Genomic DNA, 15,401 nt, shown 5'->3' with positions numbered 1-15,401 from the left:
TTCCCCTCCTCGCGGAGCTACGTCGAGAATTTTCGCGATTCCGGTGAACGCAATGGCGTCTGCAACAATTCTGGCGAACACAGTCGCGATTTTACTACAATTCGATACATGCACGCGCGACGAGATTCCTTCCTCTGTTCTTCTAATTTCCTTCAAGAGGATAACACCCGCCATTTTGACGTATGTACGCTAACAGCTTCGCTGATTCGAAAGGGCGCAAGGACATATATTCCACTCCAGTAATTGCAATAGCAATTCACGTACTCTCCCATGGCAACTGTGCACCCGTGCACCAAAGACTATATTTACAAAGATAAGGATTATAACGTCTGAGCCGGTGTCAGTTCACCAGTCGGCTGGCAAAGATTTTTCCGAGGCACCCCTCGGAAGCGGCACACGGATTATACATCGGGGCATGCATTATGGATATGTTTAAGAGGGCTGCGAGAACCCCACCGAACAGGTAAGTTTACGCGAACGCCGTTCCAGCGAAGTTTCCTTTGAGATTTTATCGGCCAGCTTTGTTGAATAAACGACGAGCGATGAATGGAGGAAGATGAAAGGGACGGAGCTCGCGCGATGTTCGGTTTCAGCTAATTCCTGCGTACCCGAAGATACGCCACACCTTGAATTACTTCTAAAGGAAGACACTCTGTCCGCTCTCAAATTCGTTGAACGATAGTGAAAAGAAATGTGAGAACCAATAGCCGTGCATTCCGATGATATTCGACGTCAGTGCAGATTCTACGCGCGGCGTATTTCCACGCGACAGACGTGAAAACGCGTTCGCGTGTCTCCTTTCGTTTCGATGCCCAAGATGTTTCTCCCAATTATCCCATCCAGCCAATAGCCCTTCGTCGATACGAGTGAGATCGAGGCAGAATGCGGAGATCCACGCTTCGAGGACGGAAGCAATGCGACGAGACAGCCGGTCGGTTGGTCTGCGAGGGTGGCAATGGACGGCAGCAGTCCGCGTAGGGGGATGGTTGGTTGGCCAGGAGAAAAGGTCCGCGTGCGAGGGGACAATTTGCTGGGAATTTCAAGAACGCAACACCTTGATCGGCGCGAAATGAAATAAGCCAACGAATATTAATTCGGGTACGCCCATAGGGGGGCCGCGAGTTGGGGGCCAGCAGACGCGCGGCGTTCGATACAGATTATCTGACCCATCCCTTCGTCGCGGACGCGACGCGGAGGGTTTCCTGCTGGCGTTGCCAAGGAAAACGCACCAGGCTTGATGCGTCTCTCTCGACCGTCGTATCGACGGATCAAATATTGCTGGTGGCTGAACGAATGGGACTCGGTCGACTGTTACTTCACACTCCATATTGGTTTATCGTTCGCGTGATTTTACGTTACTGGCAGGTTTCGTCCAATTTGGGTAATTGAGTACCCCGTTCGTGCAATTGTATTCAGATTCTATCGATGTTTCGAAAAATTCGAAGTTCACAAGAGATTATTCTGCGCTAACGTGGACAGACTATAGTTTAACAGCCTCCAATGTTCACGTGCGAGCCAGTGTGCACTTTTGTAACGCTGCGGGGTCACGCCATCACCTCCGAGATTCTGCTCGATTTCGCACGCAACTTATGATCGCTACGAACAGAACATTATGTAAGCCGCGATAAGCGCGTAATAGTTCATTCTAATCGTTATTTAAAACGGGCCTTCCCATCGTGCCGGACTTGTTTAACTCCTCTGTAATCTTCCGGGAACGTTACTAATTGTATTAGGCCGGATTTATCCGTCGTCCGGTGCAGGAGTTTATTAGGCTCGCATTCGTCGATAAAAGTCGTGTTTTCTTTATACTTTTCTCTTAGTAAAAGAAATTCAAACAAGAGTAACACTGTTCACGTTAGTGCACGATGACTTGTCATTTCATACACACGTGCACGAACTTTGTACATGACGCGCGATAACATTTAATAAAGAACTTATAAACAACGAAACGATCAGAGGAAAGCGGAGAAAACACTGGAAGGCTCGACAGCACTCGTCACGCACTTTCGACTCCTCGTCGAACCGGATATTCATCGTTTCCACGGCGTATTTACAGGATCGCGCAAACGAATCGGACGTTCCCAGGACTCGCTGGTCGTTGTTCCTAAGAAACTTGTCCGACTTGGCAAACTTCATTCGCATAAACGATTTTATTAAATTCTCCTCTCCCGGGATTCGCAAACACGGTTATATCGGAAAGTAACTTTCTCCCCGATTATAGAAACAACGATCAAACCCAAGGTGGGGGGTGCGGACGGTGGAGGAGGACTGAATCATTTACGAGTTGAATATTTATGGAGCGACGAGACGGAAGAGGACATTTTCGACTTAACAACTCATTAATAAGTTCCCCGTTAAACATGGGCCGCGAAACTTCCGCTGTAATTAATCGACCGGTTTGTTTTATGAGTTCTCGCGTTCAACTTTCGTAAATAACAATGGACGCGACTGCGATCCTGTCATCGACACTGCGAGGTCCCTGACCGAGTTACATTTTGCACGATACAAATTGCTACTGCTAATAATAAGAAGAATCTACAGTTTCTGAGGAGGCTCCGTTGAAATCGTCTACCAAACATCCAAACATCTCGATAGCTCTGAACGCAGAGGCGCGCGTTAAATCTGTTTAGAATCGGCAGAAAATTTACGGAGCGATAGTCTCGTTGTCAAAGTAACATCAACGTTATTCGTTCGAGCGATAAGTTTGTCAAGTTTCGGCGCGGTATCAGCCGAGACACACGGAATAGAAGCGGCACAGACGCGAATGGGAACCGTGAAGCGTTGAACTTGTTGCGGCGCGCATTAAATCGTCCTATCTTATTAAACTTCTTTGAGCTGGAAGTTTATTTCCCCGGAAGCCGGTGTTTCGTGTAACGAGGTTCCGCGCGCCGCGCTCCACGCTGGCTCTAGTCGCGAAACCGCCAAGATTTAGTGAAACTGGCGTGCCCCGGAAGAAGGGAGAAACGGATCGATCGAGTGTCGCTCGTGGGACTCGCTTGGGACCAGAATTTATCCTGCCGCGATCGAACTATAATTAACTCTCGCAGTAAATCGGTAATTCGAGCGACGATTTCGATAAAATCTCGATTTTTGTTCGTCATCCATTTCGCAACCCCTTAGAAAAAATGATTTCGTTAATTGTTAAATGAGTATCTTGTTCTATTGAGATTAGAGAACGATCGCAGACGATTCTCGTAAGAATAACAAATTTTTCTTTCGACCACGATTCTTCAACTGCATCGATTCCAGGTTATGGTTTTTATCCCAGTAGATTCTCTCGGTCCTGATGAATGCCTGCTCGAGCCAACCGCTTTCCTGCCTTTGTCCACGTTCTCTACAGTTCTAATCTGAAATTAATTACACGAGAAACAATTTCTTGCCGCGCCCACGCCGCTGTCTCGGACGTTCTTCTCGCCTCCGTGACACCCCGTCCCACGACATTTTCCTTCGCCCATTAAATACACCGGAACTTACCAAAACGCTGATAAGGATTATCGCAATTTCGAAACGCTTCTAAACGGATACTAATTAGAAGATTTTCGAAAAGACATACCCGTCATAGGAAATGCAGTCTCGTTTGTTCGCGATCGATTAATTCGTTAATAATCGAGAAACTTTATTTATATACATCGTGAAAGTGAACCGATGCTTTCGATTAAATTGTATATTTTACATTTTTTAACAATCGGTTTACGTAAACCTGTATCGCGGAGCAAATATTTATCCGCGTGTTCGCAAATATTTTATTTCTTGCACCGGTGAGCTGTAGTGGATTAAAAGAGCGCGGGATGTTACGGAATACACCTGCATAAAGTTCCCCTATTATTCCACGCGCAGAACCAGTTTCGCTGAATTTCGTTTAACGCAACATCTAAATATTTCGTTCGCCAAGTAAAACACGACGCGGTGGAGCAATAATAAATGTAACAAACTGTGCACAAAAATTGTATCCCCTTTGAATAATAAACCATTCGCGTTCGCTCGCGGTCATTATTCAATATAAACAAGTTTTTAATCAAGCGAATCAAAATCAAATTCAGTTAAATTACACGACCGTTGGATGACCGCCGTTTTAAATTGTACTCGACGATCGTTAGGGAAACGATCGCAAGACGATGTGATTCTCGTCACCGTTCGAGATGTCACGTTTCCTTCTTTACTCCAGAAGAACGAACGATAGAATGTAGATTTCGGCAACGAAAGTCGTGGTTCCACGCGCTGACGTTCGTATCCGCACGGATGATATATTAGGTCGCGAGCCATCGATTATTGGGATACGCTTATCCGGAATTCCGATTATACGAAAATCTGTTCTACGGAATATCGATCAGCCGGGACAACGATGGCAGCCATGCGCGGCGAGGTCTTCCGAGCTTCCGTTTATTAACAAGCTAATATCGCCGCAAAAAACGTTGGACGGTATTTGTTCGATGCAATGAATATCCAAAGAGCGGAGAACCAGAGGAGGAAATACGAACGAAAGTAACGTGATCATTCATTTAATTAATGACCGTCTTTGTTGCGGATTCCGACGGGAAGAGGAACGAGCGGACCAAAATTACGATGGGCCGTCGACAGTTATTGTGCCTCCGGCTGCTTAAATTCAATTTCATCGAAATTATAGCGAATACAAGTAATTTGCACACGTGAAAATTCATTCCTCTGATTAGCAACAATCTGAATATGAAGAGTGCTGGGAGCTGTTATAACTCATTCTGTTCGCGGCAGCTATATTCGCGATTTCCATCTGGCAAGCCTACGTCGACGAAGCCCGGCGTTAATTGGCAATATCTTTAAATCGCGCGGCACGATTGTTACTACCGGGTCCACCACCCCGTCGTAACTCCAGGAGCGGCTTAAACGCGGCGACGCTGCCGCGCCTCGCAACTCAGGGCATTACCGTGCAAAAAACGTCGGTCGCTCGCGGAAATTGAATCTCACCTCGCCAGCGCAAGACGGGGACTACTTATAAGCGTCTGCTTCGCTGGCTGGATTTTGATTGTAAACTATCCTGTCCCTGTTCATCCCCTCATCCGCGTCCACCCTCCGCGCAGGCCTCTGATCCGTGAGGCTGCGCGATCACCGCGGATATTATTGGAAAAATATATCGGCTACGTAAAACCGACCGGGAAGCCTTTAAGCTGAAAATTGCTTCCAGTTGAAAAGCAGTTGCATCTGGTGAAAGAATATTTCTTTTCCTTTTTCTGGCGATAGTTTGGATTTCAACCCCTCAACGCGTGTGACCGAGTAAATTCGACGATCATCGCTGTAAATGGTAAACCTGGATAGATATACTCCCCGAGACATCTGGGGCAGCAGACGAGGGGTGGCGTTTCGTTAATTACAATCATCTAATTAGAGCATCTTCGCAGCCCGCTGGAACTAGGGATGATAAAGCCAATTAAAAAATTTTAATTTTCACGTGCTGGAAAATGTAATGAAATTTTTCGCCGTTCGTTTCGTTTTTTCCCGTCCCCTACCCCGGCCCCTTCCGCCGCGCCCTCTATTTCTTTCGGGCTGCATTCCATTTGGTTTTTTTCATTCTGTTTCAACCCCCTCCCGCCCCTGCGCATTCTCCTTTCGCCCGGTTGTTTTTTCATTTCACGTCCTTTTGCTCTGTTTTCGTCACTGAAATGCACTCTGCACATTCTGCGCTAATTAAATTTAATCTTACCTTGGAAACCGTTTCCGTTACTCGCAGCCCGCGAGATTCGCGTAACCGCCTACCCGCCGTGGATTTTATCGCTTATTCCGTGGATTATCGCGGAGAATTATCGTCTATCGCTTCCTCCAAAGGGATTTCGCCTTAATCTTCGATCGTTGAAAATAACATCCTCCAATTATAATTCAATACGAAGCATCGCGTTAACGCATCAACCCCATCAGAGTCTCCCACAGTAACTTAACGTACGAAGATCGTAAATAAAAAACTTCTCCAATCGTGACCTTCGTTTCGAAAGCTCTAGAAAGCACGCGATACGCGAGGACGAATATGGACATTCCAGAAGAAGTCTGCGGCGCGCCAATTAATCCCCAGCGTTGCTCGATCGCCGGGGAACGCGCGGTCCGAGGGTTAATCCCCGTGGCGCATACCGTCCGAGGGATGCTTTATGCCGCGCCGCCGCGGCATCGAACTTTCGTAATGGCTGGCACGGCGTGTCGCGGACAGCCCCGCGGACGTCTTATAAATTTCCAGACGATAAGTGTTTCGAGGCAGTGGCGCGAGCCCAGCCAGCACGAGGCTATTGTTGTCACCAAAGCGATAAGATCTCGCGCTAAATCCACCGGTCGCTCGCCTCCGCGAGGACAGTTTGAGTTATGCCGGGCTACCGAGCGTCGTCGCCACTCGACGAGGAAACGCAAGGGTTGCCCTGGGGGGAACTCCGTGGACAGAGGACGAGGGGAGTGAAAAAGCGACGAACGGACGACTGAGGGTGAAAGGAGGCTACCAGAGAGCGAGAGAGAGAGAGAGAGAGAGAGAGAGAGAGAGAGAGAAGGACGATGCGAAGGATTTATAGGAGGCCACGCATCACGCGACTCGGTGAAACGGACTGTTAGGCCTGCGGACGGGTATTTGTGAAACGCGCCGCTCTTATCCGACCGCTTGTTTTCGGGATATCAATGCGGGACGTGAGTTACGAATATCGGATGGACCATTGGAGCGCTGCTCGATTGGGGATAGATTTGTGTCGGGGCTAGACGTACGGGGGTTGATGGAGGGACCAATCGAGGACTTTATTTCCTTTTATCAGTCATCGGGTACTCGGTGGTCTTTTAAGTTATGGTTATATCGTGAATATACAAGTGATCGTATTTTAGGATCGTATAGTGGAGGATACGATTGCGAGCGTCGCTTGATCATTGTTAGAATTGCACTTCCTGTTTGGAGACTGTATTGATGATATCGTTGTGGGTGTATCGAGACTATTTTAATACGAGGAAAAAGTTGAAAGGCGTTGAGATTTTCGAAATCGTCAAGTTACTCGAAACTTTCGTTCGTCGACGATGTCTCTTTTTCGCGCAGTTGAGATCAAAGTGACTGCACGCTGACTAACCGTGATTTGTCGTGTTTGAACGTTTCGTCGGGGCTCGATGGGAGACCGTTTGGCGTATCGATCCGCGAAAACACAGCGAAAAAATACAATTCTGCCGGACGCGAGCTCTTTTCCGGGAATACCGTGCACGGGCCATTTGAAAATCTGTTGACGAATTTTCGCGTAGCCATGAATATTGGCTACGAACCGGGCACACTATTTCCTAATTCGATAGCTCGATGCAATTATTCTTCCTTCTATTTCTCTCAATTCGTTTGTGCAGAAAACGTTGCAACTAATATTTCAATACATCCGAGGAATTGGAATATCGATTAAATTAATATAAAAATTGAGAATTTTTAGATTAATAATTTCTAAATTTTACATTCACTACAGCGTATAAATCAATAATTCCTTGTAGGATTACACGCCAACATAGTGATCGATCACCAGATCATACATCTATGAATATATGGGAAGTAGAATATGTCATAAAATGTCAGACGCGGAATGGATTAATTAATCCGTGGTCGAAAACGATCACGTGTCACGATGCCCCTTATTTCGTCTGCATCTAAAACAAGATGCATGACGAAAGATACGGTACTGCGTCATAGTTCGCCTGTATGATATACCACGTCAACAACCAGCAACTTTTCCAAACTGAAAGACGTAACGTCGTGTCATCAGTCACGGGAGCAGCGACCTGCGGAAGCGAAGCCTGAAGTTCGTTTAAGCCTTAGAAAAAGCTATGATGAATCAGAGCAGCGTACTTCAGCGCTGATCGCTCTATGCCGTGTTCCGAGTATTAAAAGTGTACTCCATCCACCATCCTACCTACTTAACCCCTTTACCCATTCAGAAATGAATTTTTACACAAACTCGATGCTTGCGTCATTCCTCCTGGAAGTTGCAGCGTGGAGAACTTCCGAGATCCCGGAAGCTTTCAGAACTTCCAATCACGTTAAAACCACTAGCCTCCGTTAAGTCCTCTCAGATTAGAGAAAAAAAAAGGAGGAGAGGAAAAATGAAGCAGTGCAACAATGTTCCACGAACTACAACCCCGGCAAGAACCGCAGTGTCGCATTTTCTCGTACCAACGAAAACTCATCCACTGTCCTCATTTACAAATCAAGCGATTCGACTCGAAAGATCAGACGACGACCGTTATCGTTCGCTGAAGCAAAGTACTCGAGCAATTTCCGAAATTTTACGCTATAATCGTTACTTCGAATCGTCCGCTGGCATTAATCGAATCTTCGTCCACTTAGTTGCCAGCGGGCACGCATCCGCGGCGAACTTCCGGCGAGGGCAGAAGAACGCAAACATTCGTCGACTCTCCGCGAGCAAACAGCTATCTCTCTCTCTCTCTCAGCTCGTGGATCGAATTCGTCGTTCCGCGGATGGGGTGTGGGCACGCACAGAGGGAACTCGAGTCTCGGAACGATTAAGGGAGCCCTTTGAAAACGACGGCTGGAGGGCTGCGAGTTCGCGGAACGCCGCTTGAAATAATGTAGTGCGCCACTCGCGGAAGCTAATAACTGCGGTCGCTGGATCTGATGATATTTATGCTCGCGGAGAGGCGGAGGGCGAGCGAGCTCGAAGGGATGACTGGGGGTGCGCTCGTGTGCGTCGCGTCTGCTGGTTTCCTCTCTCTCTCTCTAAGGTTTCCTGTTTTTATTGGGGCGCCGGAGTGGAAGGGTATTTGATTGGATTGTTTCGTTCCGATATTCGGAGGTAAGGCACGAACGAGGCAGTGATAAAAAAAGTTATGGCTCAGAAATCGCGGGGAGACGCAAGACGGGAAGCGGAGGCATTACCGGGTAACGAAAAAACATGGAAATAGTCGCGGTAAAAACTCGAGGAGTAGTTCCGGAAGAGGGTTTCCTTTATTTTCCAAACGCATAAATCCCTGCAAAGACACGGCCGCGGTGCGTTCGAGATGGTTCTTCCAGTTTCGCAACCGCGGCTGCTGCACCGCGCGGATCCCCGAGGTGCAACAATAATTATTTCTAATTTCTAGTTATGCAAAAATACGTAAAGCTTAAGTACAACGGGTAATAATAACCATTCCTACCGAGACACCCTCGGGGGTACGGTAATTTCGTTGCACGGAACGCAACCGCGAAGCCTAGACCACCCCGGTAATTCTGCGCGAAACGACGACGCTATTCGGGAAATACGCGAGGCTGCTGTTCCTCTCGAACGGCGAATCCTAGCAGCGATACGAATTCTCAAGGCAACGCCACATCATTCGTCTAATCCATGACATACTGACTATACAGAGTATCATCCCTTAAACTTATTAAAACCACAACTGCAGACGTTCGAGTACATCCGCCAGCCACAGTCCCTAAAAATTGCCAAACAACCCCCGTACCATCGATACCAACACCCCTGCCACGCATAAACCGCATTAATCCCGCTGAAACAAATCGTTACGAACGGCGAAGGAGCTTGAAGCGCGCTCGTCACCACGCCATACAGGGTACACGAAATATCACTGTACACGCGTCTGCCGCGCGTCAGGGGATACAAAGTGTCGCGCGGGTGTAGCCGGTTAAATACGGGGCTGCAGGGGGCAGGGGTTGGCCGAGGCACGGGTTGTTGCGTTGATCGCGCAATAAACGCCGCTTAACTGGCGCGGCAAAAGTGCGACACGCCGGTGTCCGCGTTCAGTCCGTGGCCGCGGCTGGTTACCGGGTGGCCCCGTCAGAAAGCGCTCGTTGACATTCGATGCACGCGCACAGCCCGTGAAAAGGATTTCGACGTTATTGTCGCGCCGCTGGCGGGCCCGTAAAAAACAGTAAAAATTACCCAGCCCGTGTATAATTCGACGTACACCAGGCTGGAAGCTGATTACTGGTCCGGGAAACGGGGTGGCCGAGGGGTGGTTGAAGCCGCGCTGCACACGGACGGCTCGAGGGGGGACATTGCTTTATTGTCCACGCAAGAGTTGCCGCCTGGCGTATGCATCCCCCTCTGTGTCCAGCCAGCGGCGCCGGTTGGTCACGGGCCGCGTAATGCCCGGCATTATCGCGAAAAACACGACCTGGCCAACGATTTTTCGCCCGCCGTCATTGCGCGCTGTCGCGTCCTGTTCGCGCTTTAGCGGCGCGCTTAACGCGCCGCGTTAATGGCCGCTTTTCAATTTCGATCGGCCGCGATTATGGAGAGAAATTGTCGAGACTCGGGTTCCGTTACTCGGGTTTAGATTAAGCGGGCTGGATGAAACTGAGGCTGGTCGAGATCCGTGTCAATTTAGAAGGTTTTGGGTTCGATTCGAAGAAAATGGAGGCAGCCTGCTATCGTTTGGATACGTCGATGGTGGGAGATATATAAATACGATGCACGATCGGTTGAACGAAGCTTCGCTTTTTATAGATCATCGAAGGCCTATCGAAAGGCGTTCCTACGTCGGTACCTTCGTGCGCGCGGTTCACGTGCCTGTACTTTTCCGCTGTTTAAATGGCATAAAAATTGGAACAAGGTCGACGATAAACGGTTCGATTTTTTCCACCCTGCGGATGGGATGATCGCCAGTATTCAATGAAGCTTCGCGCTCCGTTAAAGCGATACGGCTTATCGAGAATGCATTACTATAAATTCACGTGTAAACATAGCGAGCTGTGCGCCGAGGCGGACGATGCGCGCACGTACGCGGCACACAGCGGCGGAACGGGTGCCCGTAAAATTCGGGTGATCCTAGGAAAATACAGATAGAACCAGCCAATCGTTTCGTATTGCTTTGCGCCAGCGACCGGAAACAATCGCGTTCGGTTAAATGCCGCGCGGTTACCAGGAGGACTCATAATCTCTTTTATTGCCCGTTTTCGAATGTCAGTGTTGTCGAGCTTCCATTTCCAAGCGTAGAGGATAACGCGCACCTATACGTATATCGCTTGACCAAGTAGAGATAAATTCCTCGAAAGGCCAAAGAGCTTCTCATTAGTATCGCGCTAGGCTTATTTGCACTATCTAAAATTGTTCAACATAATTTGCATTCGAGAGCTAGCAATTGGCCATGATTCAACGGTGAGACGCGACACCAAAAACCGGGAACTTTAATTAAAACAACAGAGCGAGGAGAAAGAGGGAGAACAATTTGCAAGTAACAGCTACGTAGCGTGGGAAGGGCGCGATTCGTGGGCAACTCGTAGCCACATCGAACAATATTATTAAATGAAACACCGCGTCTCACGAGCCGCGTTCAAATGCGTCCCACAATATTATCAAATCAAACACCGTCCAATTTGAATTTAATAACACCGTCGCGCGTATTTTTAAGAATCCGGCCGTTCTCCAGAGGGGAAACCGCCGCGGCGTTCGCTGGTACACAACGTATAATACCATCCGTCGAGATGGAAGGAAGCTGGCGGAAGGAAGATCGAAACTCGATCAACTACGGTGCGCACGTCGTGGCGGCGATCGTGTCAGTCCGTCGGTTCGAAAACACGGTGTAACACGGTCGAACACTCGAAAATATCGTCTCCAGGCAGCGGCCGATGATTAATGGCCGACGATAACCGCGCTGGTTAATGCCGCGTCCCTATTATCGTAGAAGTGTTTATAGCATCGGTAAACGTGAATCGAACGCGGTAGTATGTAAATCGCGCACATAACACGCTGGTACACAGGGCGGTACACACAAGGGAGGGTTCGCGCGCGCGACGCGGAACATTCGGGAAAAGTGGCGGCGGCGGCGGCGTCGCCGGAAGGGTGGCTGTTACGCCCCGGTATATACAAACGATGTTTAGTCACCGGGCAATATACTAATGGTATGTACATAGAAATATAGAGAAACGAATACGAGCCGAGTATATTTGCAATGAATTAACCGGGGTGTTAATGCAAAATCCACGGGTCTACTCGCCATTAGTTTAAACAGATTCCCAGCGCTCCGCGACCTCGCGGCTGCACACCCGAGGACGCGAAATTAAGCACACACCCCGCTCGAAAACTGAACCGCATTATCTCGAGCCGTTCGCCTACTCGATTTTCGTTCCTCACGCGGTTCGCTCGATCGTTGTTTGAAATATATAAACCAGCGATAATCGCGCGCGTACTGATATCTATTGGCAGGCGTTTTGATAAACGCGATCGAGGGATCGTGGTGTTTGGCGGATCGACGAACTCGTGTTGCAGACGTAGAATAATTTCCACGGAATCGCAGACGTTATCCCTTCGTCCTGTTCGAAATTATTCTCGCGACATTCGCAGGGCGATCCGTTCTCCCACGGCGTTCCCTCGTTCGTGGATGACGAATTAAACAGTAATCAGTTTTAATAAATTCTTCTTTCCAAGGGCCGTCGAACGGGGGCGGAGTGAACGGGCTGCGCGACTTCCTCCGCCGCGCGGAGATTTTATCTCTCGCAAAGTTTCATAACTGGCGGCTGCATTGGTAATGTATCTTCGAGGATTCAATAAAGCGGGAAGGGCCGCGGAAATAATGAGGGACGCCGCCGACGCGTGCACTTCGTCAGCCGTTCTCTAATTAATTCCGGGCGATCGCGTAGGAGTTCGATCCTACGCGTCAGCGATCGGCACGCGTTACCATAACGAAAGGATGGTCCAATATTGCAGTATTCCGTATTCAAGGTCGTTCATTCGATCCTAACCTCTTTGTTCAAATTATCGTATCGTAAAGACGTCAAATTATCTTTTACGAGTGCGTTCGTATTGAACTCTATCATTTCCTGGAAAGATTCTTTCATCTGTTAGAGAGAAAAACCCAAATTTCACCTTTAGACGAAGCTAATCCAAAGTTCTAACGTGGTATTACGGGACGCCATGACAGCTCGCGAAGAAAATCCCAATACCGTCGAGATACGAAATGCAATCGAGTACTTACCTGAATACTTCTCCGTCTGCATCTGTTCGGTTGACGCGGCGAAGTTTCCCGTGGCGTTAGGTGGATAGCCGTTCCGGTTCTGTTGCGTGCGCAGAGTGTGCGTCGCGTGCAGAGATGGACCACGCGGAGGGACTTCCGGTGGCGCTGGCTCCGGCGGCGAGTCTCTGCCAGTGTCTGCGAAGGATCGCGTAGCGATTTGAATCGTCGCCTCTCGTTCTTGCGTAACGTAAAATATCTATGCGTGCGTTTTTATGCGAAAACATCGTCGCTTCGACTTCGAACGACATCGAGTAATCGCTAATCGAAAATAGTGACAACGAACCAACGAGACCTACCTTTAACAAAACTGAATCAAATAATTGGAGGATTGTTTCAAGCGAATCGTCGAGCGTATCTATTTTATTGCAATTCATGCAGAAAATCGCAACAGCCAGCAGCGTTGAGAACGACGATACGATCGGATTAAAAGGGGGATCACCGGCGCAACGCGCATCGCAGCGACGTCGGGCATCAATGGGCGCATCGACGCACGGGACGCCATAGGAAGGACGCGTCTTCATCGACGCGTGACACACAACGTTTATTTCACGGACGGATGATTGCATATAACGGCACAATTATATGTAGAGTCCATTCTCTCTCATTTGCGTCCCCTTATCCACGTTCGCGTGATACCGCGATTACCACCCAGTGGAAACGCGAGCAATTAAGCAGCATCAATAACTAACCGTCTCCTAATTACGTTTCATGCATGCGGGTACGAAGAATCCATTTCGAGCGGGACAGTGTCTGATCGATGCGCCAATAAAAAAGAAATGAAAAAGAAGTAACGATGATCGAAGAGGCTCGACGGGCGAAGGATTAATCGCATATTGTAACGACGGTCTTACTACAAGGGGGTGCGTAATGCGAATGTAAATTTGCTGGCTTCCGGCGAACGGAATATGGGTCGTTCATTAATTCTCTCTAAGAATCGTTAAGAGATACGTGACGCGTGGAACGCATTGACGATCTGATCGCGAGTGCGCGGTGGAAATTCATCGCGTTTTGTAAACGCGCGACCGAAGGAACGACGCGATGGAGGATCGATAGCTGCGAGTGCGGTTTTAATTCGCGGTCTATAGACGCGTAATCTCGAATCGTTGGACATTTTTGAGGCTCCCGATATTTTCGAAACATTTCGCGAGTGTTACGTAAACAAACAAATTGGATGTAAATAAGCAGGTAGAGAATGTAAACAGAGAGAAAGAGAGGGAGAGAGAGAGAGAGAGTGAGAGAGAGAGAGGCTGAAAATATAAACGGAGAACGTGGACGAGCGGACAAACAAACTGGACATGTAAACAAGGAATTGAAAAGAGAGTGAATAGAAAAACCGAACGCATGAACGAGAAAAAAAAAGAAGAAAAAATATATTGAAATATTTCGAACAAACAAACCGGAAAAAGCAAATACGAAGGACGCGACTCTGAAGCTTTTCTTTTTAGAAGCCATACAAATGCTTATCTTCTGTACTAATTTTTTTTTTTTTACTGATAATTACCGACTGTTAGACAAAACTGATAGCGTTTCGCTAGATTGTAATCCGTAACGCAAATCAAAGTCGCGATAGTTCCTCTTGAAATGTCTTTAAACGCGCTTGAAACTTTTCTGCAACGCTCCAGCTCGCAAAGTTCGCGAATCATTAAAATGGGATTTTAACGAATAGTAGTTGTTACCGTTTGACTACGGGAATGGAGGTATTGGAATATGCATCGCGCTTTGATACCGTACCCAGTTACTGTTTTAACATCTTTGATGCATGTGACGTATCGAAATAACGAAACGGACTCTGGAGGATGGTCGTTCTACAATTATTCCCTGTAGTTACTAGTTCGTTCCGTTCGCCGCGACGCCATTAAAACGATAAAATTACTCGCGGGACCATGTTTCATTTTTAAATCGAAATAGAACGATCCCTCTCTCCTAAAATTGCTTGTTCGTAATCTGATCAACGAATTTCAACTTTACACTAAAAAAAAAAAAAAAAGAAATTACAGAATGTTTTTCAAACGATCGACTAAAAAATACTCGCGATATCCCTCGATATATCAATATCGTACGTATCCAGGATCCGTTTCACCCCTCGATATTTCCAAATCGCGAGACACACGAGGAAAAGAAAGCGAAATTACATCGAGGGTGGGCCAATAACGCGTCCAAGCTGGCAGCAAGAACGAATTTTCGCAACGGGCAGCGTTCAGCCCCGCTTTAAATGTAAACGCTTATTACGGCGTTAAAGCAGCGGCGGTAATTCTAAAAATTTTTCATTTCCGGCCGGGGCGCGGCGTTCCGGGCCCTTAGGGCTCCGTGTTTCGTAGCCGAGTTGCTTATAAAGTTATTCAAACTTGTAAGGAACTCTTCTCGACGAATAATTAAAGTTACCTGAATGCAAAGAGCACAAAAGAGGGGCTGGCAGGCACGCTGCGAGCACCGCGACGCGGGGCCCCGTATTCATGAAACGGCTACGCGCGCGTACC

General features: G+C 48.0%; 1 protein-coding gene across 4 annotated transcripts in view; it reads right to left on the bottom strand.

The window, feature by feature from the left end:
- Positions 1–15,401, bottom strand: part of Ten-a (Teneurin-a transmembrane protein) — a 568,813-nt gene that overhangs the window by 303,810 nt on the left and 249,602 nt on the right. For all 4 annotated transcript variants that reach the window (XM_076893038.1, XM_076893039.1, XM_076893040.1 and 1 more), the window contains one exon: positions 12,886–13,059. In XM_076893038.1, the coding sequence (XP_076749153.1) occupies positions 12,886–13,059 (174 nt within the window). The remainder of the gene's footprint in view (positions 1–12,885; positions 13,060–15,401) is intronic.

This window comes from Xylocopa sonorina, chromosome 3, assembly GCF_050948175.1.
Source record: "Xylocopa sonorina isolate GNS202 chromosome 3, iyXylSono1_principal, whole genome shotgun sequence".
Classification (NCBI taxonomy): Eukaryota; Metazoa; Arthropoda; class Insecta; order Hymenoptera; family Apidae; genus Xylocopa; species Xylocopa sonorina.
The sequence above is the reverse complement of the archived record's forward strand: the minus strand, read 5'-3'. Positions and strand labels throughout refer to the sequence as shown.